General features: G+C 44.7%; 2 protein-coding genes across 4 annotated transcripts; both read right to left on the bottom strand.

Moving 5' to 3' along the window:
* Positions 1-1,895: 1,895 nt before the first annotated feature.
* LOC135239454 (14 kDa phosphohistidine phosphatase-like) lies at positions 1,896-3,897 on the bottom strand. Its single transcript, XM_064308119.1, has 3 exons — positions 3,627-3,897; positions 3,160-3,287; positions 1,896-2,459 (listed from the first exon to the last, which is right to left on the bottom strand). The coding sequence occupies exons 1-3, from the start codon at positions 3,835-3,837 to the stop codon at positions 2,367-2,369; spliced, it is 432 nt and encodes a 143-aa protein (XP_064164189.1). The 5' UTR covers positions 3,838-3,897; the 3' UTR covers positions 1,896-2,366.
* A 949-nt stretch (positions 3,898-4,846) lies between these two features.
* On the bottom strand, positions 4,847-16,398 carry LOC135239453 (ectonucleoside triphosphate diphosphohydrolase 2-like). Of its 3 annotated transcripts, none has more exons than XM_064308116.1 (9): positions 16,153-16,398; positions 11,000-11,117; positions 9,663-9,813; positions 8,415-8,574; positions 7,482-7,709; positions 6,991-7,260; positions 6,441-6,560; positions 5,984-6,118; positions 4,847-5,555 (listed from the first exon to the last, which is right to left on the bottom strand). In XM_064308116.1, the coding sequence occupies exons 1-9, from the start codon at positions 16,267-16,269 to the stop codon at positions 5,346-5,348; spliced, it is 1,509 nt and encodes a 502-aa protein (XP_064164186.1). In that variant the 5' UTR covers positions 16,270-16,398; the 3' UTR covers positions 4,847-5,345. The 3 variants fall into 3 exon arrangements, with proteins under 3 accessions (XP_064164186.1, XP_064164187.1, XP_064164188.1); XM_064308117.1 differs by lacking the exon at positions 16,153-16,398 and adding an exon at positions 16,011-16,118; XM_064308118.1 differs by lacking the exon at positions 16,153-16,398 and adding an exon at positions 15,598-15,748.
* Between the last annotated feature and the right edge of the window lie 10,798 nt (positions 16,399-27,196).

Here is a 27,196-nt window from a genome sequence, read left to right on the forward strand (position 1 = left end):
ACTGCAGCCCAAAAAGGAGAGGGGTAGTTGGGGGGCGCAGCCAGGTAAACCAATAGTTCTTAGTGTGGCATGGTGATGCAATTCAAACATGCATTTGAAATACCTGAACTCTTTAGATGCCAATTAAATTCGAAAACACCAAAGCAGATCCCTCAAAAGTTTCAGTGAAGTATGTTACTAACATAGAAGCATATAAAAGTGTCACAGAAAAAGAGTTGTATGAAAAAAAAAATGTATCCAGAGTATTAAAGAAAGTAAAGGTATCTCTTATTGTAAAATTTCTAGTAATCAGCAGGAATTTACTGGCATGTAACAGTATTACAAATATTTATTTGACCCAGGTCTCTTGGTGCCACGCCTAATATTGTGGCATTGCACACTGATTCAGTGTTGAATACAGTCATCAGCCCTCTTGGGCATCGCAGGGTTAACAGATATTGCTAACACAAGGGCGGCAGAGGGGTTGGCCAAATCTGGCAAACTGATCGCCTGCAGTTTGCCTGCATCAGATGTACATACAGTATAATCCTCAGAGGTAACAACAGTGTGGAACTCAATTAAACTGCAGATGTAAAAGAATCTGTGTGCATTATGTGGCGTCCAGCAAGGACACTAACCTTTAATACTACTACATGTGTGATGTAAAACAATTTGTTTTTTATTTTGGCTCAGTTACTGATTTGATATGCCCTACTCAGTTGGGGGTCCAGAGACCACAGGAGCTAGACACGTACGTGTTTTTGCAATATCAGCAGTTTGGCAATATCAGACCGTGTTTACGACACAAGAAAGCGTGTGTGTAAAGAATGTGTACAATTGCAGACGGAAAGTGTGAACAATTAAGAAATAATTGTTCTAAGGTGATACAGAACGGTTTGACTAAATGCTGGATCTTCATTTCAGCGTATAATCACACGGAAAATTCAGCAAATAATAATCTAAACATATAAATATCAAAAACGAACTGTGTGTGTGTGTGTGTGTGTGTGTGTGTGTGTGTGTATAAGAGATGCTTATGACAGCAGCGCCATTTATTGAAATCCTCATAAGTGTAGATCAGAGTTATAAAATATGTTATTCACAGGAAGCAATAAAGATAAACCTCCTGAATGTATGAAGCAAGGACATAACAGCAGTGAATATGAACGCTCGGGGCACACACACACACACCTAACACCTAAACACACGACAGGCACAGGATCCCCCATTCCATCCATCAGCCAACAGTGAGAAAAATGGTGCTTTTACTGCTCCGGAACAGGCTGCAGTTTAATTTAAACCAAGATGCGAAACAAACAATAAACAAAGCAAGAGATGAATCAGGTTCTTCGCAAAACACAACTGAATTTCACAGCTGATGAGGCCACTGAAATGACACAAGGGTTTTTATATTTTAATCTCTGTACTTTGGTGCTGACTGTCATACTGATTGTAAGCATATTCGGATGGGAGATAAGGATTATGGACAATAATTACTGACATTATTTCAGTCGGAGTTAACTTTTTATGGGGGCTACGTTAAATCAGTTGCGTACGATAAATATCCACCTTTTTAATTACATTCTCATTTCTGCAAAACACTTTTTATGAGATGTGCATGAAAGTCCTCTTCAGCAGTTATGAATGATTGTTTATAGTTTTACTGTTGTAAAACAGTTAAATGATAGCATGCTTTTATTCGTTATTACTTGTTGAACTTTCCATGTGTTTGTGCACTGAAAAGAAAACACAGAACGAACGAAACCCTAAGATTTGTGAATCACCATGGAACACGGATTTATTTTAATAGCTTTATTTCCCCAGTTTAAATAATTCTGCATCCATACAGCTTATCAAAATGGGAATGTATGATGCATCTGTAAGCTTGTAGCTTATCCAGTGATTTAGGGTCACACTTATTTTTACATTTTTTAAAATTTTATTTTGTAGCTGTTCATGCATCTAAAAAAAGCACATAGCTAAATAATAATCTATAGCCATGATCGAAATATTAGATAGGCCTACATTAACACAACTATAAACATAAATACAATTTTCTCTCCTCGCAACAAACCAACAGCACCGAATGTAACAGCAGAAGTTAAAGTCACACAGAGCTCAAGTCCAACTTCAATGACTGTCCCTATTTCCACAGCACAGGAAACATTCCGGTTCAAAAACATATCAGTGGTCTGCCGGTATGTTTCAAGATCAATATAGTTCAAATACTGGCTATTTAATGTCCACTACGAGCTTAAAACTGCAGGTTCCACCGTCGCAAACCCAGTGTTATTCCTTCAGGGCAAATCTACCCAGCAAATCCAGCCGGGTGCGGACAGGCCGGCTCTGCCCCGATCCCATTCTGAGCGACTGTTTCCAGGGGATTCTCAGTAGCCCTCGTCAGCCCAGGTCACCTCGTACTCGGGGTACCGGGCCTTCAGCTTCTCTGTGGCGACGCAGTGATCGGCCCGGCCAAATCCCTGCAAGGGAGAGGCAAGAAGGGGGCAGGTTCAATCAAAGCGCACCGCGGTTCGTCCTTAAATTTTCTAATGACTAACTTCGGCATGCATCGTTTTTGTCCCTTGTTCTCTACGCAGTACTTTTAATGAACGCCCAGCGAATGCCAAACTCTGTCAAAGGCATGAAAACTCCCCAACTTGCTCATATTCAATGATGAACGTTTAGGCGGGGGGAAAAAAACCCACACTGATTGGATTGTATCTAATTGTTGAATGACACAGTTACAGTTGGAAAAAATAACTAGCTCTACAACCAGGACATATAATGATTATAACTGCATTCATAGGAAACAAAGTGGTATCATTATCACTTTGTTTCCTTTGAATGCAGTCATAATCATTGTTTTCATATTCACAGGTGGAATACTACAGCACCACCCATTAAAAAAAAAACAGTCCAGAAACCTGTCCGTCAACTATGCCTCACCATCAGGCCTTTTAATAAGCCCATTGGCCACAGTCATAGTGATTATTGCCATGCATCACAACTGTGGACATACCTGTGTGTAGGGCCAGTGCTGCCGCCTGGTGGACCGCACCTCCTTACGCCACACCAGATTCAAGATTCAATCATTTTTATGCACAAAGCCAGGGTTAAATTTTGTGCCCTTTCAAAGCTTCGTAAATAAATCACACCCTAAAGGCGGGGCAACATACTCACCACGGAGTAGCCATAGACATGAATCTTCTTCGCATGGCTGTCGTGGTTAATTCTCCCCCCTCCCAAACACTGACAGTCAAGTTCGCCTCCCTTCTGGAGTTCAGCGGCTACCAGTTCGTAGATATCAGCTGAAAAGGACGTGCAAGCGCTGTGAGAATCAATATTCCATGAGCGTGCGGGCTGACAAAGACCAGTTAATTAGGTATGGCATTTTGGTTATGGCTCTCCACTTTCGTGGGTTACATTCGTGTATTTTTCTCGGTATGTTAAGCACTTCAATAAGAATACCTTAATACTTTCACTGTGTATTTGCTGTCGCGGTCTTTATACAGCCAGAATATGTAGGCTACAGTCGCTCTGATATCGCTCGCCGTGCCGAGATAGCTGCTTTTAGACTGCTTGCCAACTGCAGTGAAATTTCCTAAATGATATCAAGGTTATGGTAATGCACTGCCCCCATCTCATACCGTGATAATTTGCCCATGCATAACCTCGAACAATTTCTATATTCGAGTCATCCCCGTCTTCGGTGCTGTGTACTCGAATGAGGACGTATTTAAAAACGCCGTCCGAACTGATGTCCACCTGAGGAATATTTGCCAGGCGTTCGGCAGCCATGACTACAGTCCAAAGCAGAGCGAGAAATTTCGCCCATTCCTCAACAGCAGATATGCGCATTAGTCTCTGATTGGCAGACGTCCGCGAAGGAACCTGCTATTTGTTTGTGGGTTGGAGGCCTTTATTATAGCTTTTTTTTAAGGGGAAAGGAAAAAAACTCCCACAAACGGAAGTACAGCGCAATGTATTGTGGATCTCGTAGTTTTTGTATAAGCAAATTTAGGTAGGTTATTGTGATGAAATACAGGTACGCCATTTAAGCGGCATAATTCGCGTTCCGTACCTGGATGAATGAGGTCCCGGTTTAGGCTTCTACTGATGGTGATATTGATGAGCCAGTAGGCTACTCCTTCCTGACCAAGCAGAAAACCAGTCCCAGGCAGTTCAATGATGGTGATACTGTGCAGTTGGAGTCTAACCATCCCCCAAGTTAACCTGACATAATAATAATAATAATAATAATAATAGGTTATTGTTATTAGTATTATTATTATTAGTATTGAAACATAATAATTTATTATTTAATCATTTAAATAATACATGAAAACAAACTAATACTCACTGTTGATTAGTCATTTTACAAAACACAGATGTGCACAATAATAGTAAAATATTATTAACTTTTATTTGATGGAGCATAAAAAAGGTTTACACCGACCAGTTTTATGTGTTTAGAAAAGTTTAGATTAAGTTTGAATTTAGTGGTAATCTTGTTTTGTCTCTTGCAAGACAACCTAGCACATTCCAAACAAATATAAAAAGCAAGATTTTTATTAAACACGTTTGTTAATTACAATGTGTTAAATCCCTCCCCAACCCACCTTCATTCTTACAGAAGACCACCATACGTGTGGGTCCATTTTATTGCATGTTTTTTAATGTACTTTGAATTTCCTTAGGTGAGTGTTTGCTAAAGGACAAGAACCTAGATGCTTCTTTGAAGGACTCTATATTTGTTTTTTTTAAATCCTAGATAGTAACACACATGGAAACTGTGATAGTTGTCAGAACTGGTTGAGGGTGTGTGAAATCTGGAAACAAGCCTCATAATGGCTTGTAATGGCCTGGCTTTTCCTTTTCTTAATCTGTGGTAGTACACATGTCCATCCTTGTTCTTGGAGGAAGTTAGTCCTTTAGATCCTAGGACATCAGTGGCCTGGATACACTGTTGGTTTCAATGCCATTAAAGAAATTCCCCAAAGACAGGATCAAAATGGCTCTCGAAGCCAATAAAACATTTTATACACATAGCTTCTTCTGAGCGCTTGTCATAAAAACAAATCAATAACTAAAAAAATGGACATACTCTGAAATAACCTTTTTGTTTGACACAGTTCTCACATTTTTTTTTCAATTTGTCAACTGAAACACCACAATTAGCTCACTTGTGGCGTCTGGCTCTGTGAATTATGAAAATAGAAAAATTAAGTGCAATTAATTTTTTTCTGAAGATTATGTTGTGAATTATGAAAGTTGGGTTTGCCAGAGACTTTGATGCTGGCACTCTTCACAGTAATTCAGAGCACGTGGGGATCTTGGGTCTCCCCGACATCGCCCTCTTGTGGTGGTTAGTCGAAACTTCCATCCTGGTTTTTCCCTCGAGAGGTGTGCAGGACGAGGTATCCCAGAGCACCGAGGAGGAGGAGGGAGCAGAGGAACAGCAGGACGCCCCAGGCACTAGGGTGCAGGGCCTTCCTCATCCCCACGCTCTCCGCTGGTAACAGGTTGCTCAGGCTTAGCATGTACCCCAGGGCCCAGCCCACAGAGGCGCCCCCTGCCTGTCGGAGTCAGGCACAGCAACGCCACACAGTCACACAGCCGCACAGAAGGAGCCGTGCTCAAGAAATACACACGTTAACAGGCAGCACTTGGACCAGGGCTGCCCAACCCTTGTCCCTGGAGATCTACTGTCCGGTAGGTTTTCATTCCAACCATAACAAAGCACACCTTGTTCAACAGCTAGAGATCTCATTGAGCTGCCATAATTAGGTGTGAAATTAAAACCTACAGGACGGTAGACGTCCAGGACCTGGGTTGGGCAGCCCTGACCAGCCAATGGCTTGGAATGTCACTGAAGTGCTTTTTTTAGAAAGCAGAGTGTGAGTGCGCTGCTGACCAGCAGGGGGGGCTGGTGAGTGCTGAGACACAGTCATCCTGCCTAAATGAATCCGTCCTCTCCAGGTAATGCTGTAGCCAGGAGGCTTACCTTGCTCTGGAAGGAGACCTTGGGCAGCGAGATCTCGTCGAACTTGTACCCTCGCAGCAAAAGCACCTGGATGAAGACGGCGGCGGGGCAGTACTGCTGCAGACGCTTCTCCTGCTCGGGGGCTAACGCCAACATCTGACACACAGAGAGAGAGAGAGAGCCGGGGAGGACGGCGGGCAGAGAAAGACGGGGATAGAAAGAGACCAAGAAGGAGGGAAGGAGAGGGGGAGAAAGGCAGAGGGAGACAGAGGGGAAATGGAGAGGGAGAGAGGGGGAGGGAGGAGAGAGAAACAGATATGATGTGGCCACACACAGATGTAATGTGTGATGCTGTAACAGATTAGCACGCTGTACATGACATTTCTCACTCACACAGAAACACACACACACACATACACACACACACGCAGACACACACAGACACACACGCACACATGTACACACAGGGCAGGGATACCTCCTGGAAGGTCAGGTTACAGACAGCACGAGCTGCTTCCTCCAGCTGAGCAGGGGTGCTGACAGCGATGCCTGTGGTGAGCTTCAGGAAAGAGTGCACGTAGAAGAACGCTGCAAATGCCTGAGAGAGAAGGAAGGAGAGAAGAAGAGAGGAAGGTAGGGGGAGACAGAGAGAATGGGGAGGGAGAGAAGGATAGAGATATTGTAACTGTATGTTAACATAATGCAACGTAATGACAAGAACAGGCCAGTCAGCCCAACAATGCTCGCCAGATAAGCAGCGTTTCACATGCAGGGGTATAATGACAGACGCAGTCCCACATGACGCAGAGGTTCACGGGTGTAATAGCACCTATCTGACACGTGGAGGGTTATCCAGGATGAAAGGTACCTGGTACCAAAAGCGAGTAGAGTCGAGTGGAGTCGAGCCGGCACCGTGCGGTGGAAAAGCGGCTTTAGTAGATTTCAAACTGTTAGCTTTATTGAGACGTGAAACCCCTGCAGCTGCGTGGCCATCCCTCCCTCCCTCCCTCCCTCCCTCCCTCCCTCACCATGAAGTTGCCGCTGACGTTGGGCTGGAAGACCTGGTCGAAGGAGCACTGGGAGTAGGAGCAGCTGCCGAAGCTGAAGAGCTCGCTGACGTTCCCCAGGCACTGGTGGTACTGGCCCGAGCCGAGCACGGTCACCGGCGTCCGGGGGTCGTACGGGGCCGGTTTACTGTCCACAGTGCACGGCGAATCGAACACCTTCCCCATCTCCGTGGGGACGCTGTGGCCAACAGGGAAGCAGGGGTGGGTGACGGTTTTCGGGTAGCCCTGGGACTGAGAGCGGGAAAAACAGGGGGCAGGGTGGGGGTGGGGGGTGGGTGGGTGAGCACAGCAGACAGCCAGCACAGTTGGGGTGAATTCCATTTCAATTCAGCCAATTGAGGAAATTTATCAAATTCAACTAAATCAAAAAAAGTCCCCAAAAACATTGAGTTGAAACAGAAATGACCCGAATTCTGGAGAGTGTCAGCGATCCACTGCGGGACGACCCGTACCTGCAGCAGGTGAGCCAGCAGCCTGCGCAGCATCTGGTCCTGGCCGTAGCACAGGAAGCTGTGGGTGTAGAGGGCGTAGTCCTTCCCGTACAGACGCAGGGTCATGCTGTCCTTCTCATCCTCCACCGGGTCCCGGGTCAGGAAGGTGATCTGGGTGGAGGCCCCACCGAAATCCAGAGCCCCCACCGTCTCCCTGCCCGAGCTCATCCAGTGACCCACAAAGCCATACTGGCGGGGGGGGGGGGGGGGGTTGGGGGGAAGAGGGCACAGAACATAATTTGGCACTTCCTGAAATGACCACCCATACAAACCACAAACCACCACATTGCTCTCTGAAATAACACTGACAGGCCAAGATGAAGTTAATGTCATAATCCTTGAAAAACTGAAAAGGCATACATGGCTCATATGCATACCATTGAATGGCCAGTAGAGGTCCCCACATTAACCAGTGCATAGTTGACTGAAATACTATTTGCAGGTGAAGCTGGTGGCTTACTCTAATCCAGAGGCCCCCAATTTTACCCAGCGAGGGCTTGTGACTGTCAATTGTTCTAATCACTGTAAAAATGAAAAGCACCTAATGGAATGTTTTTACAGCTTGTTCAAACTGGGATTGCAGTTATGGTTGGAATGAAAACCAGCATATACACTGTTACCCAAAGTCCGAGTTTGAGAAACGCTGGTGCAGGTCAAACTCAACTGCATAGCCAAGAATTTCCACTAGAGGTCCTCAAACCACTGCCTGATTGGTCCCTGGCACAGAACTAACAGGAACCAATGTCAAGCCCAGTTTGTAATTTGATTAACTGGAAACGAAATGTGTCTGAAAAATCCCACGGTCAGCATTTCCCAAGTCCTTCCTGATCAGTAGCCTGAAAGAGCTGAGCGTGAATCGCCCCAGATACCCTCACAGCTCACGGGTGAGGCTACCTTGACAAAGTTCTCCAGCAGGTAGTTGACGGTGACCCAACCGTATGCCCCTTCCTCCTGGCCACTCAAAATGGCCGCCCCTCGGAAGTTGAAAGGATAGGACTTTATTTTGTCGCCCACTTCCCGCAGAATTTCCTCTGACACCCTGGGGCTGGAGATTCTGCGGGAAGAAGAGAGAGAGAGAGAGAGAGACGGATTGAAGACAGAAGGAGTGAGGGTATGTGTATTTGTAAACATGCAGGGTATTTTCCTGTGGCAGACACCAGTGCCTGCACAACAGCGTTCATCTGAGGCTATTAGCATCAGGCCGTGTTCATATTAAATGTATATGTGTGTGTGAGAGTGACTGCGAATAATGAGTGTGTATGTGCGTGAATATATATATCAGGATACCCCTGTGCTGGGTATCTCTATCTCTCTCCCTCTCTCTCTCTCTCTCACACACACACACACACACATACACACATTCTCTCCTTACACACACTCTCGCTAACACACACATACAGACAATCACTCAAACTCATACAAACATACACACACACACTCACACAAACTCTCAAACACAGACACACACACATTTACAGTACACTCACACACATACTCACTCAGGTTTACTTACAGACACACACTTACACTCACACACACACACACACACTGCATGCCTGTGTAAACTTGCCAGCTCTGACTATATTTAACTTTATGCAGCCTCAGTGTAATAAATGTAGAGCATTAATGGCTGAATACGGATGTGAAATCCACCTTGTGTGTTTATGTAAAGCTCAACCCATGTTGACCTGCATCATTTCTTCAGATATGAATCATTTCAGACAAGAGGAGACCAGTCGAATTCTTAGTGCTTCCTAAGTATGCAGACATATTTGATGTGTGTGTGTGTGTGTGTGTGTTGTGTGTGTGTGTGTGTGCGTATGTGTGAGTGTGTGCGTGTGTGTGTGTGCGTATGTGTGCGTGTGTGTGTGTGTATGTGTGTGTGTGTGTGCGTATGTGTGTGTGCTTGTGTGTGTGTGCGCGTGTGTATGTTTACGTAAAGCTCAACCCATTTTGACCTGCTGTCAGATCATAAGTCATTTCTTCAGATATGAATCATTTCAGACAAGAGGAGACCAGTCAAATTCTTAGTACTTCCTAAGTATGCAGACATATTTGTGTGTGTGTGTGTGCGCGTGTGTGTGTGTGTGTGTGTGTGCGTGTGTGTGTGTGTGTGTGTGTGTGTCGGGGAAGCACACTCACGTCAGCAGCCTCATGCCTGCTGTTGCCCCTAGGTACACGGGTGTGAGGCTATGTCTGGATTTTGGGATGTCCTTCACTGCCGTGTCCAGGCAAGTCTCCAGACTGCGCCCCGCAGCGCCCTGCTGTCCTGCATAGCTGGAGATTCCCCCTCCTGGAACACAACACTCTGCTTACTCCGTCATATCCCACAACCCATCTGTACACGCTGCCTGTACTGTCAGCAGAAATGTCCCCACAGAGGATAGCCTTCACTTTAAGCAGTTTGGGATAAGCAGTTGCAGCTGAAAAGCCCCCCACATACAGAAGCTTGACCCTTCGACCAAAAAATTAGAGGGTTCCCACAGTCTGAACCCACTTGGAGCTTTAGGAAAAGTGTGGGTTTGAATTGCGAAAAAACGAAAGTGAGGATTTGTTCTCCCTCACTGGAACTTTGAGAGCCTTGGTTCTAAAAAAACAAAAAAACAAAAAAAAAAAACAATTGCTGTCATGGGAACAGGACTTGGACAGTGGTAGGGTCTTTCAAGCATGGATGCCTTCCACAGTAATCTGGTGCTTATGCTTGTTAATTATTTTTTCTAAAATTGGCCAGCTTTTGAAAAACAAGAAGAGTGACAAAACAGAGGTTTGGGACGACCATAAAGCTAGGTTCTCTGCCTCCTCAGTTTATTAGCTCATGAAATGTCAGGTATGCCATCAGGAAATGTATTTAAACCCCCCCCCACCCAATCCCAATTTTTTTCAGGACAGTCAGAAAAGTCACAAAACATGATTTAACTATAACTCAAAACCTTTGGTACTTTCAGCAAGGGGAGAACTGACCGGGAAGAACTGCGAAACAGATGTCAAAGGAAGTGAATCTGAATGGATTATCTCTCAAAAAGGGAGTTTAGGGAGTCAACTCTGTATCTGTCCAAGGCGTCATTTGTAAATAAAACTAGACTGTTAGCTTTGGACCACTCTGTGTGCAGATGTTCTCTGGTTCCAGAGCACAGAGACTGCACACACAGGATCCTACAGCAGTGCAGTGTGGGTGGACGGGTGGGGGAACGATGCACACACACAGAGGTGTCACTAGGGGGGTGCGGACCACACCGGGTGACACCACCGAGGGGGGTGACACTGAAATGACTGGCAATACATTTTTTGTGAAGTGTTTTGTGTAGCGACGGGTTGAAACAGCTAATTTCTCCGATGCATTATTCTGGTATTATTACAGTATACCCCGGTCGACAACATCCCAAACACCCAACATTGGGTGACACCAACGGTCGACCGCACTGGGTGTCACCAACCCTAGTGACGCTACTGCACACACAGCAGCCAAGCTCCTAGCTCACCCTTAACATGGCACTCGCTGTGCTGGGTGACGATGCCCGTGCCATTCTGCTTGTCCGCCGGCCACTTGTATATGTACATGGCGGTGTGGGAGGAGCCTGCATCCAGGACTATACCATACTGGCAGGGGGGAGAGAGAGAGGGCATTATGACATCATCAGAGCACACAGGACTATACCATACTGGCAGGGGAGAGAGAGGGAGAGAGGGCATTATTACATCATCAGAGCACACAGGACTATACCATACTGGCAGGGGAGAGAGAGAGAGGGCATTATGACATCATCAGAGCACACAGGACTATACCATACTGGCAGGGGAGAGAGAGGGAGAGAGGGCATTATTACATCATCAGAGCACACAGGACTATACCATACTGGCAGGGGAGAGAGAGGGAGAGAGGGCATTATTACATCATCAGAGCACACAGGTCTATACCATATTGGCAGGGGAGAGAGAGAGAGAGGGCATTACGACATCATCAGAGCACACAGGACTATACCATACTGGCAGGGGAGAGAGAGGGAGAGAGGGCATTATTACATCATCAGAGCACACAGGACTATACCATACTGGCAGGGGAGAGAGAGGGAGAGAGGGCATTATGACATCATCAGAGCACACAGGACTATACCATATTGGCAGGGGGGAGAGCGAGAGGGCATTGTTACATCATCAGATCACACAGGACTATACCATACTGGCAGGGGAGAGAGAGGGAGAGAGGGCATTATGACATCATCAGAGCACACAGGACTATACCATACTGGCAGGGGAGAGAGAGGGAGAGAGGGCATTATGACATCATCAGAGCACACAGGACTATACCATATTGGCAGGGGAGAGAGAGGAGAGGGCATTGTTACATCATCAGATCACACAGGACTATACCATACTGGCAGGGGAGAGAGAGGGAGAGAGGGCATTATGACATCATCAGAGCACACAGGACTATACCATATTGGCAGGGGGGAGAGCGAGAGGGCATTACGACATCATCAGAGCACACAGGACTACATAAAGGTGCTATATAAATGCAGTCCATTTACCATTTAACTATGTAATGCGCAGCGCCTTGGTGATTATCCTGCTTATACAATGGCTTACCAACAAAAATCTTAATTTTAATCCAATGGTTTTGGCTAGGCCCCTTCGTTCCAGTCAAATCTTAAGACAAATCTTAATGCTACAGCATACAATCACATTCTAGATGATTCTGTCCTTCCCCATCAGTTAGGGCAAGGCCCTTTCCTGTTTCAACATGACAATGCCCCCAGGCATACAGCGAGGTCCATATAGAAATGGTTTTGTCGAGCATGGAATGGAAGACCCTGACTGGCCAGCACAGAGCCCTGACCTCAACCCCAACCAACACCTTTGGGATCAATTAGAAAGCCAACTGCAAGCAAGGCCTAATCTCTCAATCAGTGCCCAACCTTCTGGCTGAATGCATGCAAATCCCTGCAGCAATGCTCCAAAATCTTGTATAAAGCCTTCCCAGAAGAGTGGAGGTTGTTATAGCAGCAACAGGTGGACCAACTCCATATGCCCATCGTTCTGGATGAGATGTTGGATGTCAGGTGTCCGCATACTTTTGGCCATGTAGTGTATATTTCCTTTATTCTGTTAATGTTAGATACAAGAATTATCCTCTGTTTTAATGTGTCTATTTTTACATATGATAAATAAATAAATAGAGCCAAGTTCCAGCACATACACTACATGGCCAAAAGTATGTGGACACCTGACATCCAACATTTCATCCAAAATCCATAACTCAAAATCGTGTCACTAATTTACAGCAATCATGAGTTGTCACTTTCTCTCATCTTTCTCTCTCACTCCCTCTTTCTCTGTCTTTAACCCCTGCCTCTTCCCCATACTGTGCGTGCTGCTCTCGTGGTGCGGAGGGACAAGTTTGGGGGACTCCCTCTGCAGTGGGTTGGGGGAACCCTGAACCAAGAGGCTGTGCAGTTGCGTGTGAGTAAGCCGTAAAGCATCCAAGGAACTGTGACCCACCCCCTTTGATGGGGAAAGACTTGGAAAACGACCCCCACTTCATCCACCTCTCTCTCCTCTCAGCAGCTTCATTCAATTCTCACCCTCGTTCGCTCTCGCTCACTCTTGCTCACTCTTGCCCGTCTCTGTTCTGGAGTATTACAGTATCGTGTTCATTCTATTCAGTGTTGCGGCAGTAAACCTTATTTTGCTCTTATAAGGCCTGATCTTTCCAAGTGTATAAAACGGACGACGTCTGCGTGTCTGGCAACGGGCATTCGTAGCCCTTTCTATACACCCTGAAAGAGTGCCCCATCAAAGAGCTGGCACTGCCACAACAAAGAGCTGGCACTGCCACAACAAACAAAAGGAAACTAAGAGCTACCACAGAACTTTCTCCCTCTGAGGGAACACCGAGACAGACAGAAGGACCAGAAGGCTGAGAAAGGAAGAGGGAGGGAGAGAGAAAGGAATTTGGCAGCACAATGCACAGCTGCCTGTCACAGCCTGAGAGAGCATAATTCCTAACCCCCTATTCTGAGAAAGAGAAAGGGGGATTTGTTTTTAAAGAATTCTGGAGAGACAAAGTGTGACAGTTTAAAAATAAGAATTACAGGAACAAGAAAATTAACGAGCTTTGGTGGAAGGGGCTCCCCACTGCAGTTTGGGACAGCGTCACTGTCTATGACTGAGCCATGGTAGCACAACTCTTCAGACTGCATCTTTGATCAGCTAACGCTGAACTCTGGACATTTATCATGGGTTTGCTAGCCCTGCCTATGATACGTATAACACTGCGGGCTCATTCCGATCACTTAATTTCACCCCTTGAATCCTTTCCTTGCATCCTTTCCTCGCTCCTTAGCTCTTCCCAAGGGAGGACGAAAGAAAAGGACATGAGGACGAAGGAATCAAAGAAACGTGTTTTACGCGAACGGAACGTCCTTGTTCAGTCAAGCATCGGTTTAAATCCACGTCAATTACAGACGTGGCAGAGATGGGGAGAGGTGAATCCACAGGTCAATCATTTATTCTTCACGTGTGCAGGAAAAAAGGGGTGCACTGGTGTCCCCCCGCTGAAGCACCCTCTGGGAGGAGCTAAGGAGCAATGAAAGGACACGAGGAACGGAATCAAGAAGTGAAAATAAGCAACTGGAATGAACCTACGTCTGTGATTGAGTGGGGCAATCCTTTCAGATAAGCCCACAATTAATAGCCCTGTGGGCACACCCTGCGCAACAGTGTTTCAGCTGTCGATACAAGGACAAATAATACCAACGCACCGACTGTCTAAACAAGTAGACTACCCACGGCAGACCTGCACAGCTTCTATTTTTCCCCCGTGTTCCACTACGCAACAAAAGCACTCTGCAAATTACTCTGTCTAGCAGGCGAGACGGCAGTGGGTAAACATCTGTTTCTCAGGTACAAGGCTCCGTGGAGCAGACGCAGTGCTGGGAAAACGTAAGCACCAACCTGCAGTTATAATTATGACACGTTCACCAACTAAATGTTCCCTAGAGGGGGAAGCCTGAAACTGTGTAGAATCACCACACTAACCAGGTGGCCGGCTGTCTTAAAAATCAGTGTACTTCGTATTGCAGCAGAAAAAAAAGAAAAGATCATCACTACCATTTTGTAATATTTAGGATTTAAGCCAGGGGACAGGGTCCTCAACCCTGGCCAAGACTGGCTGTTGTTTTAACCTTGAATGCAGCAATCAATTGAGACCCAGGATTCAATTAACTACAGTTAACTACAACAAACTGCTTTAGTTGACCAATTAAATTCTGAGTAGCAGCAGAAAACAAGACACCCCAAGGGCCGTCTGGGTGGTGTAGAGGTATAAGCACTCGCCTACTCGCAGAGACCCAGGTCCGATCCCCGGCAGCGGTACTTCCGGCTTGGGCAGACGTTCCTACGAACGCAATTGGCAGTGTTCGCGGGTAGGTAGCCGGTGAGGGTATGAGTACTGATCGTTGCATTAGCGACTCCTACTGGTTGGTCGGGGCGCCTGTTCAGCGGGAAGGGGATCTGGGCGAGATAGTGTGAACCTCCGCGCGCCTTACGCTTTCCCAGTGAAACTCCTCGCTGTCAGGTGAAAAAGAAGCGGCTGGCGACTCCACGTGTATCGGAGGAGGCACGTGGTAGTCTACACCCTCCCCAGACCGACAGAGCATAGCGCATCGACCAGGACTGTATGATACACACGGGGAATTGGTATAACGACTAAATTGGGGAGAAAAATTGGAGAAACTGGCAAAAAGAAAAGAAAAGAAAGCAACACACCCGAGACTCTCCAGGACCAGAGGTTCAGGACCTACGAAAAGCATTTCAAATCATACAATCCAAATTATGCAATACACACTGTAATGTAGCGCACCAAATAACTTTATAAATGTGAAAATGAACGTTGAAAAATCTAACTGTGAAATGTCCAGAAAAAACATCTAAAATGTGTGTTTTTTTTTCACCGCAAGACTTTCAGGGCAACTTGAGAGAAAAAAATAGGTTACTTTAAACGGGCACAGCAAAGTACACTGTCTTTAGTCTATTACTACTATTACAAGTGAGCGTGCACATTCATAATTCTACTACTTACTCGATGTCATCGCTGCTACAGCACGTTTCATAGATTCGTGTTTAGTGCTGTAGGTTATTTGAGAACTTTCCAATGAATGTTTTCAGCATGTTGCTCGACGGAGGTGATGTAGTCCAAGATTGACCGATATTTATCTCTCTCGTTAATGAGCGGGAAACGAAGGAAATCTGCTTTAAAACATTGCGGTCCACAAAACTGTTGCAACCGCATTAATATATTAAGACACCTGTAACACTACCACAGTCAGCTGCAAAATGAATCATATTAAAACACGTGACCACGCTGCACAGTGCGCGTGCTTTGTATATAACTTAGCTAACACCGCTGAAGTGAAAGCGTGGTGTTGACAGCGATAATTGAATGAAAAAAACCAACTTTAAAATGATTTACCGGAAGTCAATTATCAAATGTACCTTGTAAAACGCGATGAAAGATGTTGCATGCTCCCCACCAAAGCCTAGCCTATCTGTGAACCTGCAGAATTCTGACAAATCGCGAGCACCCATTACATGTCAAGAACGTTCACAGAAACGCAGGCTGATGCCGGAGGCTTACCATGTAATCCGGGGGTTCCTCTATGTCTTCGATTTGAATTGTAAGAAGGAGAATAGCCAGCACACCAAGTAACAAGAAAGCGACGGGAACTACAATCTTACAGTATTGACCGGCCATGACAGTCAATAGGATTCCCGATAACTGGATCTCGTGACGGTGTAGTGTTGGAAGTAGTGAATAGCTACAATTACGCTTCTACAACGTCTGTGCCGGAGAGATTACTGCAGGGGCAGCGGGTTTCCTCGAATGGGTTTGGCTTCACTTACATTGCGCCATAAATGACCTGTCGCTCACGCATTTTATTCCTTGTGTTTCTCAAACAATACATTAGTCTGTTGCATTTGTTTTATTACTTAAATCGCAGTCGGAGCATGATGAGTTTAAATATTTACAATAGTATTTACAATAATTACTCAGTTTGCCCTTTGTGTTCCACACTAACATATGAAGAACTGCATTGTATGTGTGTTATTCCATGTTTCGTATGATAAACTAACTCAAGTTGCTTAATTCAGCAAGGATTAATTGAATGCTTTAAAATGTTTTTATTTTATTTTTTATTATTATTTTTTTTTAAGTGGACATGTAATCCGGGGGTTCCTCTATGTCTTCGATTTGAATTGTAAGAAGGAGAATAGCCAGCACACCAAGTAACAAGAAAGCGACGGGAACTACAATCTTACAGGATTGACCGGCCATGACAGTCAATAGGATTCCCGATAACTGGATCTCGTGACGGTGTAGTGTTGGAAGTAGTGAATAGCTACAATTACGCTTCTACAACGTCTGTGCCGGAGAGATTACTGCAGGGGCAGCGGGTTTCCTCGAATGGGTTTGGCTTCACTTACATTGCGCCATAAATGACCTGTCGCCCACGCATTTTATTCCTTGTGTTTCTCAAACAATACATTAGTCTGTTGCATTTGTTTTATTACTTAAATCGCAGTCGGAGCATGATGAGTTTAAATATTTACAATAGTATTTACAATAATTACTCAGTTGGCCCTTTGTGTTCCACACTAACATATGAAGAACTGCATTGTATGTGTGTTATTCCATGTTTCGTATGATAAACTAACTCAAGTTGCTTAATTCAGCAAGGATTAATTGAATGCTTTAAAATGTTTTTATTTTATTTTATTTATTTATTTTTTTTTAAGAGGACAATTGATCTAATTAATGCACAGGGAGGAACCCGTGTACATCTGCAGTTGCCAGTTTTCCAGTCTGTGGGTTGAATGCAGTGGGGATGTAGAATGGGAATGAGAAACTGAGACGATATGGGAGTGTTACACAGACCTCTGTTGTGTAAAACAATGTTTATGAAATACACAGTGAAAATAGGCATCTGACAACTGAATACAAGTAGTTTAAGTCCCAAGTTAGAAACGGAACGTGTTTGCACCTACCTCTAAGCACTGCGTTAGTGCCACTAACAGCCTGAAAGCAGCCTCAAGAATCAATGAAAAGACTATTTAGTGTTACGTAACTGGTCCGGGGGTTTTTCTACAAAAGCTTTCCAGCCATGCGGGGTTCTCTCACAAGGCCGCTGAAGAAGGATACACCGTGAGGGAATACAAATGGGGGAACAAAGCAGAAAAGCTATGCAGAGAGGAAAGTGCCATTTTGTAGCACACTGGTCACGCTCCGTTTTGGGAACCTTGAAAACATGGAATAGATTTATTTTACGTGTACATTTTAGGCATTTAGCAGACGCTGTTATCCAGAGCGGCTTACAGTTAGTTCACAAAGAAGAGAGCTAGATTTGTAAATCACCAACACAGCTGCGATAGGTTTCTTTTGTCGCTTTCTACTGTCATCAGGTGATGTTATTGTTGTTGTAGAAGAAGAAGAAGAAGAAGAAGAACAACAACAACAACAATCATCAGCGCATTGATGTTTGAGTGCATTCATATATTCACATGTTCCTCAAGGTCCTAATACAACATCTCGGTGGGGTTGAAGTCTGGACTTTGATTTGGCCATTCAAAAACAAAGATTTATTTACTTCTCCAGCCATTCGGTTGTAAATTTACTGGCATGCTTCAGAAATGTCCCGTTTTCTATGTGCCAAGTCGTTAGCATCATTAGTTGTAGGAAACCTTGCTTGTGTGAGCGTATGTGATTGTGAATGACACCTAAGACACGTGGGCTCCTGCCCCAAAGGTAATCAAGGACCCCAAAAAGACTGAAGGATTCTTCTCTTCACACCCCCAATGTCACACCTCTTCCTTCTGTCCCCATATTTCCATCCTTCCCTTCCTGCTCCACTCATCTACAAGTTCCCTGGTTCCCCTAGACATATTTTTTAAAATAAATAATGACAACATAAAATTTGTGTGGGTTCTGAGTTACATTAGGTCAGATTTATTGACTGTTAGGATTTGGTGAGTACTGGATTAGGGTTAATTATGTCCTAATATGTATAGCCATAGAATTGAAGGAGGGTTTACATAATTTTTCCACATCACCGTTGCCCGTACTGTTGTGATAGTGTTGCGATGTCTTCAAAATCTTCATTTTGCTGTGGGAGAATTTTGATGTTGTATTTTTTTACTTTATTTTCTTTTTCTGTACATTCCATGTTAATTTCCCATAGGGGCATAAGAAAAATGGCACGCTTGGTACGCTGTGTGCAGGAGGGGGGTGTGGTGCCAGACGCCAGGCCTTGTGCAAAGTTTGGGACCAGGATGCACTCTGGCAAACATAAGCTCTCGTCCCGTCTGCCAGCTCAAGGGCGGGGCCTCCGTCCTTACCTGTGTTTCCAGGTGCCTAGAGCAAATAGCCTACTGTTTGATGTTTGAGAACCTGTCAGAAGATTAGCTTTGTGTACCATGCGTCATTGTGACTAGTATTAGTTCCAAAAATATGGTATTAGACGTATCCTGTGTGAGTGCCTGTTTGAGTATAAGCAACTTAAATCCACACGTAGCCATGCCCTTCTTTATGAAAAGAGTTGACAGTTCGTAGTCCATTGTTTTTCCCACAGCTGTGGGGGGAAACTGTGGTGTGGGGGTGATGCTTGTCTACAGTATGCCCAGGACCATTTTCATTGGTCCTGGGCATTCATTTCAATATTGTGCTTTTTAAAAAAAATATATATATATATAGTGCAATGCGGCTTCTGTTGATGAAGAATACAAGTTGGAACTTTGAGTCTTTGGGAAAGGTGTGAGCAGGAGGGGTACAACACAATAACGGAACCTATGTTAATGGGACGGCCAGAGACTGGCTGCGCTCCTAGAATACATTTTCACACAGCCAGTGTGATTAGCATAATCCGTCTAGTCTGCATAGCTACAGGCACCTGTTACTTGTCATGAATAATAAAGGCCAGTCAATACAAGTGTTATATGAGCTCAGCCGCAAGACGAGGGAGTAATCACAATCTCATGATTATGAAAATATTAGTAGCTATTGTACAAATATAACCAATAAAATTCTTGACGAGGGATGTATATGCAAAATTAATGCTTATGCCCCAGGACAGAACCCTACAAAACCTTTGTGATGAATTTTCGTTATCAACGTTATCAACCTTAGTGATACACACTAAAATCCAGTGTTTCAGTGTTAATTTGACTGTGGCAGAGTTTATATTTGTTCAAGAGGAAACAACTGTACTATTGCAGAGTAAAATGTACACAGACAAACACATAGATTCTCCTGCCTGAACCAAAAATCAAGGAAAAAGACCCTGAAATAATATGGGTTATTAAACCAAACAATGTATATTGTGTATTTATGACACTCGGCAGCTTACAACTGGAACGAGATCATGTCTCAATACACACTACAAAGCCATGTTTGGGTTTTTAAAAAATGAATGAGTTGTATTGTTAATAACTCTGCTTACATTTACAGGCTGTCATGTCTAGTGTTTAAGATGTGTAGCAGTAATTCAATAAAGCCTTTTAAAAAGACTGTGATTGAGGACTGGAGATTCCAGATGTTGTCATTTCCCCAGCTACATTTTTACCATGACAGTTTGGCTTGTTCAAGGATTTTAGAAACAGTGCTATATTGTACTGCCAAGTCCTGCAGGAGGAGCTTGGAGGGCTTGTTTTTAATGAGTGGTGGGGTCATTGTGGGGGAGAACTACACTATCCTGCACTGTTGTTTCCCAAACACCCACTAATTCAAACGCTGGAATTCTCGCAGACACACAGTGTGTATTAGGTGAATGCTGTCATTGCTGTGGAATTCTGATTTAAGCTAACGCACAGCTTTGAGATAGGCTTGTGGTTAATATATACTGGAGCCGCCAAGCGGTGCACCCCGTTAAGGCGCTGTTCTGTTGCACGGATGGGCCCTGTGGTCCGGTGTCATGTCAGGAATGTGCCATTGCCAGCTGTGGCCGGCAGGCCCACAGGGCGATGCGGAATTGGGAACTGGCATCGCCCAGGGATGGGACGGGAAGGGATTCAGTTGACCAGGACGACAGGTGGGATGAGGCAGCGGCTGGCTGAGAGACTCTGATTACGGATGTTTCAGCGAGTGAGACCATGACTGGGAATTTCACGTTGCGTAGCATAAAAAAAAAAATGCAAAATGGTACCTGTGACTGATGGGAAAACCGAAGATGCCATTTCAAACAAAGGCTCAGGGAACTTCCTTTCATTGGCTTCTCCTGCTGTATTTCAGTCAAAGCTAGCCTTCTGGTTTTACGTTTGACTCTACTGATTGTAGTAGTGTAGTAGCTGCATTGTACAACTAACACAGCTCCACACTGTAATTACAAAGTGAGACAGACATGCACACCCATGCACACATACACTTACCATAAGCAGGCATTCAGGTGTGCTACAGCTGGACCCTTTGCCAATGACACTGTACAGAAGATACAAGAGCCATCTGAACTCGAGTGAAAAGCATTAAAGTACCAAAAAGCATTTCTTTTTCTTTTCCACCTTTCTCCCTCAACTCACGCTGATCCTTTGCACACATTCTTCCTCTCCACACAAGCATTCAGCTATCGGGATGGATTGGGATACTGTACTTCCATCCCAATACAATTTGTTCAAAAAGTTTTTGAACTTCACAAATAATAAAATAAATAAATTCACTTTAGCAACAGAGGAAGCCTATTTATTGTAACGGCAAAAACACATAAACACATAAATGAGAAGATAATCCACCCCTGAAGTAATGCAAGAATCACAGGCACAAAAGAAAGGAAGGAAGGTCCAAAGGAAGGATCCTTACCCAGAAACCTTTGCGGCCAGGGACCAACCAGAAATAAGGAGAGCAGGAGCAGTAAGAGCTCAGAAAACTAAATACGTTTAAACCCCTGGGGTTGACCATGTCGCCAGTGACAAAAAATCAATGCTCATATGTATTACTTTATAACTTCAATACATTTAATTACTCTCATTGTGTGTACAAACCAACTTTCTTATAATTGCACTGGGAAACCAAGCCCTGTAGCTACAGGAAGAGCCTGCCCTCGTGTTTCTAGGGACTTCTTTATCGACAAGCCAGTTGAAGGAAAGTTTTAAATTTTTTGATGCAAGCTCATCTTTTGCAACAGAAAGGCTAGCTCCTTTCATCTATCATCCATGTGATTTATAGATCTCTGAAGCCTTTGACACATAAAAACTATCGCGAGGCGATGCTGAAAGCATGCTATCCTCAATTTGAGGGCTCTTTTAGTTTGGCCAATAGACATCTCAGAATAGATACAGTACATCTCCTCATGTAACATACTGTAGGTAGCGCTGTAGTTAATTCATTCTTTTACTGCGCACTTCTTACCAGCATGCGGATGATGAAAAACGTTTGTGTCACTGGAATTAAAGCAGCTAGTGCAGTGACCACAGAGGCGAACAAAAACCACTATGTGGAAGCTAGGTTGGTTTGATCGAGGGATGCTGCGGACCGCTTTGTCTTTAATAATGCAACGACCCCTTCTAAAACACACCACAAGAGTTGAATTCTTTAAGGAGAGGATCAATTTGAAGAATGGGTCAATGTTCCCGGTGGCCAAACTGAATTCAATGGAGAGACAAACGCGGGCCGGTTTCTATTGATGCGTCTGCGTGATCAAAGCTGCAGCAATCAAAAGGATCATAAGAATAACGCCCCGCTGGCTGCACCTGGCTGCACAATTATCGGAGAATGGGCGCAGGTGTGTGCTCCTCCCAAATCGACGAAGGACGTCCCAGGGAGAGGAGAGATGGGATCATGGGCCTCCTCCTTTGTGCATTCTGAATTAAGCTTAAAATGTGAATGTGTCTATTCTATTTTTTTTTTTTTAAAGAATTTTACAACAGGTGGTACTGCACCAAAGTGTGACCACAGACCACTTTGTTGACAGAATTAACCAATATACAGTGTAACTGTGCCATGACCTTTTTTGTAGTGTAAATGTTTCTTAAATACTCAAAACATTTTGCTTACTGACAATCTCAACATGCAGCATGCATTTTTATGCGATTTTATAAGGTTCAAACGTGCATTTAAAAGCTTTTCATGTGGGAGTAAGCTGGGCCTTATTTACGACAGCTGGAAATCTGTGGCTTGGAGATGGAGAAATGTAAATGCATAGCTACAAGGTTAATCATTATTTTTTGCAAGGTTATTCACCACGAGCTTACACAGCCTTACTAATACGTTGTAAAAAGTTGCAATAATAATTTATGCGAACTGCAACTACATGGGTGTGGGAGGGGCATTCCGCAAATTCTGATTGAAGACACTTAAAACATGCTTTGGAGCCAAGTGATGTCTGTGAACTGATAGGGCCCAAGCCTGCCTTTGTACAAACAGAGCTGCAGCTCGCGAAAGCCGGTTTTTTGACTGGAAGAGTAATGTAATAGCAACCGTAATGTCTTAATCGTTCCACTGTTGCCAATCTTCGTCATTTTAATCCCTCATAGTCACACAATCATCTTTTTCTTAATAAACTGCCAGGAAGTGGCTCTGTGAAACCTTGCTCCCCCTCATTTCTTTTACTTCTCTCTTGTCTCTCATCCTTCCTTTTTATGCATTTCTTTCAATCCTAATCCTGCTGCAGTTCTCACATTTTTTAGGGGGAGGGGGGTCTCTGATAGTTACAGATCTCCACTCATGAACAGCGTTGTTTCTGTCAGTGATCTCTCTCTGCATCCAGTAGCAGAGAGAGATCACAGCATGACAAAAAACAAACATACAGACATGCGTGCATGCAGACATGCACACGTGCACACACACATAAATCACAGCTCTGCACAGACGCACAAACACACACACACACACAGAAGAGTACTCATTCATGTTTTGCAAAATGTGCACGTAGACACAGGATTCCAAGAAAAGCATAAATCATCTCCCACATGCCCATTCACATAAAGGACAGCTGCGCACAGTTACGAGCAAGATTTTTGGATGAGACTTTAGTCTGGACTAAAGCCCTTCCGATTTTGCTCCCTGGAGTCCGTCATCCTGGGTCAGGCCCAGGCTAGTTCAAACCATGTGTCATCATAAGTGCTCAGACTGAGAGAGGCGTTTTGCAGTCATTCGCCATTTACGTTTCCCTAGCCGCCCTGAGCTAACCCAGGTCAGTGCAGGATCAGTCGAGCCCTTGGGTTATTTTTACAGCATCTGTGAGTCCCACTGGTCCCGAATTAATTTCGTCAGCCCTAGGCTAAGAAAATGAAGCCCCAGGATGAGCAGTGTTATCCAAACTGGGGGGAACTGAACCCCAAATGTAGATGCTTTTTAAAACATCTCAGCTGAGATTTTTTAGTAAAAATAAGCCGAAGATAAACAGATTTTAAAAGGAGGCATGGATAAGAAGCTTTGCAGTCTGTATAATGACATTTAAAGAAAGGGGCTTAATATATTGGGAATATTAAGTTCAAGACATCTGACAACACTGTTACTATGACAGCTCGGACTCGCTTGACCTGCAATAAATATAAATGATGAACTGATAAAAGGTCAATTTAAACATTGCATTGAAATTTCCACAGCAAGCTTTTCATAAATGTTTCATGCAGGCCGCTTTAGACACACATCAAATTAATTTTGGCTAAGAGAGGTTCTTCACAGCTGGTACAAAGACTAGTACAAAGGACTACTGTGTCGATATAAAAAAAAATGTTACTGCCACTACAACTAGGGCTGGCTGACATGCAACCCAGCTAAAGCACACATTCACACCCACACGCAGACAGACAAAAATTACTTTGCCTTGGTGACTGTTCTGGCTAACCTGATCCAAACCAAGTGGCTGGTCAGTGTTCGATAACTTTGGGTAGCTGCCGCTATTTGCTTACAAAATTCAATTATGTTTGGCAAAGCTTAGGTGCATGTGTGATTGTGTGCTTTTGTTGCCACCGGGGTTGGCTGGTAGGTCGCAGCCTGGAGGTCTTCTGGCTACTTTCCCGATGTGCTGAAGGGGGAGGCGGGCCTCCCAACTAACTGCACCGTGGGGCAGACAACTGCTGCAATAGATATAGAAAGCTAGACTGCGTGCACGCATGAGTTGCAATTCTGTGATTTGGCAACAGTTGTGGTCATCGTCCGTTTGGGGGGGTTGCCAAACAAATGTGGGGGACCCAGGTGTTGTGTCCCTAGTTGATGGCCACACACCCCTCTGCTCCCCTCCCGACCCCCGTAGTCTGCAATCTTGCCTAGGGCAACAAAAAGGCTCGAGTCGTGCCTCTCTATGTGTGTGTGTGTGCTTGTGTGTGTGTTTGTGCACAAAGATGAGAAATCAGTTATATTTATGTGATTTGATTGACTCAAACTCGTCTCTGAAGTCCGCAACGTCAGTTAATCCCACACACTGAGGTGTAAAAGAGATCGGTGGAACTGTTCTGTGGTTCGTGCAGCATTAACCAATAAAAAAAGATCCTCCCTTGACTGGGGAGAGGAAAAGGTCAGGTGACTGGTTTGTAAACAGTTCTTCCATTTGAAGGCAGGTCATGTAAACACGTTGGCAAAGGACACGGACTTTAATGTACCTCCCGTTGCCACCGAACACGCTGCCAAGGGCAAGGAGGGAGTGTTGTCTTACATCAAAAACTCACTTAAGCACAGGGGCAGCTCCGGTCATATTGACGTTGCTGTCAAACACGTTGTGTTGACGTAACATTTTAGCACTCTGCTATATCACCTCTGCACTTTGTTTACTTCTAAGTACACTGACGGGAAGGTGCATGCATACTTACAGTGCACGTCATTCCAAAAGCTGTTCCTGGAGATCTACAATTCTGTATGTTTACACTCTAACAAACCTAACAAAGCACACTTCAGTCAACAATAGCTAGAGTTCTTGTTGAGTCACTGATCAGTAGAATCAGGTGTGCCAAATTAAGGTTGAAATAAAAACCCACTGTGTAGTAGATCTACAGGAACACGGTTGGGATTCACGGAGATACATAATGTGAGCTTTGTCTCCCCCCTGTGGCAAAACACTATATAAAATGATTTTACACAGATACAGGGATGCTGGTAGCCCATGAAATTTCTTTGTGAAGGATTTTGGAATTTGGCTCAAATTTTGCAAAACAAAGTTAAGGTTAATGAATTTTGAAAGTGAAAAGTAACCAAATAAAACATTATATGTATGCATGTTTTACACATCCACCCACCCCTCAAAAAAACCTCACAGCTAAAGTTTAAAAAAATGAATACGCTGAACATTTCCTTCAATTTTATAACAACGTAAAATCAAAGCCAACTCAGCAGATTCAAACCTGTAAAACTAGGGCAACTACAAATGTCTTAATGGTTACACTTTTTTGGATATTAAACGTGGTCATCTTGTCTTTTTTTTTTTTTTTTTGGATTGACTCAAAAGGAATACAGCACATTTAAGACATTCAGCTTATAATCATTGGTGTTCTAGAAAAACGTGTCACGTTTTTAAAACTCTGGGTCAGGGTGTCAGGGCCTGTCACACATCACTGCAAACAATATAAAGATCACGACAAACAGGAAATACCGGAAAATGGCCGTCAAATAGAATCAGGCAGAGGCTGCACGTGGCAGTGACGTCAGATCTTCAGCTTTAATGCTTCTGCACTAGCCGTGCATGGTTTAAAATCCATGACCATGACCATGGCCATGCCGAACTCGGCTAACAGACAACTGGCCCAAGAGCAGAACGCCGTGGAGCTGGTGACTTTAGGCCAGCCACAGTCAACCCTGGCATGCGTGGTCCAGGTTCAGTACTAGACTGTGACGCCCATAGGCGTATATTTCAGGAGGGGCACAGGATACGTCCTGCTCAATATTAGAACACGTGCATTTGCCCCATTAAAACATGAGGAAGCGTTTCCACCATAAATTGATGCAGAAAAGGCACAAATTGGTGCACAAAAATTCACCAGAATGCAGGAAATGAAGTGTCTGACGCTCACAATTTCCTGGGGGAGGACCCCCAGACCACCCAAATGAATGTGTTACCCCCAATGTTCAAATGAAACCCACGCCACTGGTGAGGCCCCATCCATGCACTGGAACAAGTGCCTTAACAGGGCAAGCCGCCCAGCAGCCCCTCAAACCTAAAAGGTTTCACGACGTTCATCGGCGTCCGCCATTTTAGTGTCCGAACATTTCTCCTCTAATTATCTGTCTCTGATCTTCAGCTAAAAGAGAAAGCTGGACATGTGCTCATTTATCGTGTGTTCAAACAGAACACTCCCACCCACCCACCCGCTCGCTCTCTATCTTTCCCTCCTTCACGCCCCTCCCTCTTTCTCAGTCCTCGCCCTCCTCCTCCATCCCCCCGAACATCGGGAAGGACGTGTACTTCTGGTCGTGCAGCATCTTCCAGACGACGATGTACTGGTAGTTCCAGAAGAGCAGCAGCACCATGAGGGTCGAAACCAGCAGGATGACGGCGGCCAGCAGGAGGCACTTCCTGAGGCGGGGCGCGGAATCCGCCCGCTCGCTCCCCTCCGCGGGATCTGCCCCGGCACCGGGCTTCCCCAAACTGGAGTCCCGGAAGCGCTGCAGCCATCGCTTCACCCAAGAACTATGGGAGAGGTGGACGGGGCCCTCCTCCTCGCCCCTCCATAGCCCAGACTCCTCCATCCGCTGGAACACCGACTCA

This window comes from Anguilla rostrata, chromosome 14 (assembly GCF_018555375.3).
Source record: "Anguilla rostrata isolate EN2019 chromosome 14, ASM1855537v3, whole genome shotgun sequence".
Lineage (NCBI taxonomy): Eukaryota > Metazoa > Chordata > Actinopteri > Anguilliformes > Anguillidae > Anguilla > Anguilla rostrata.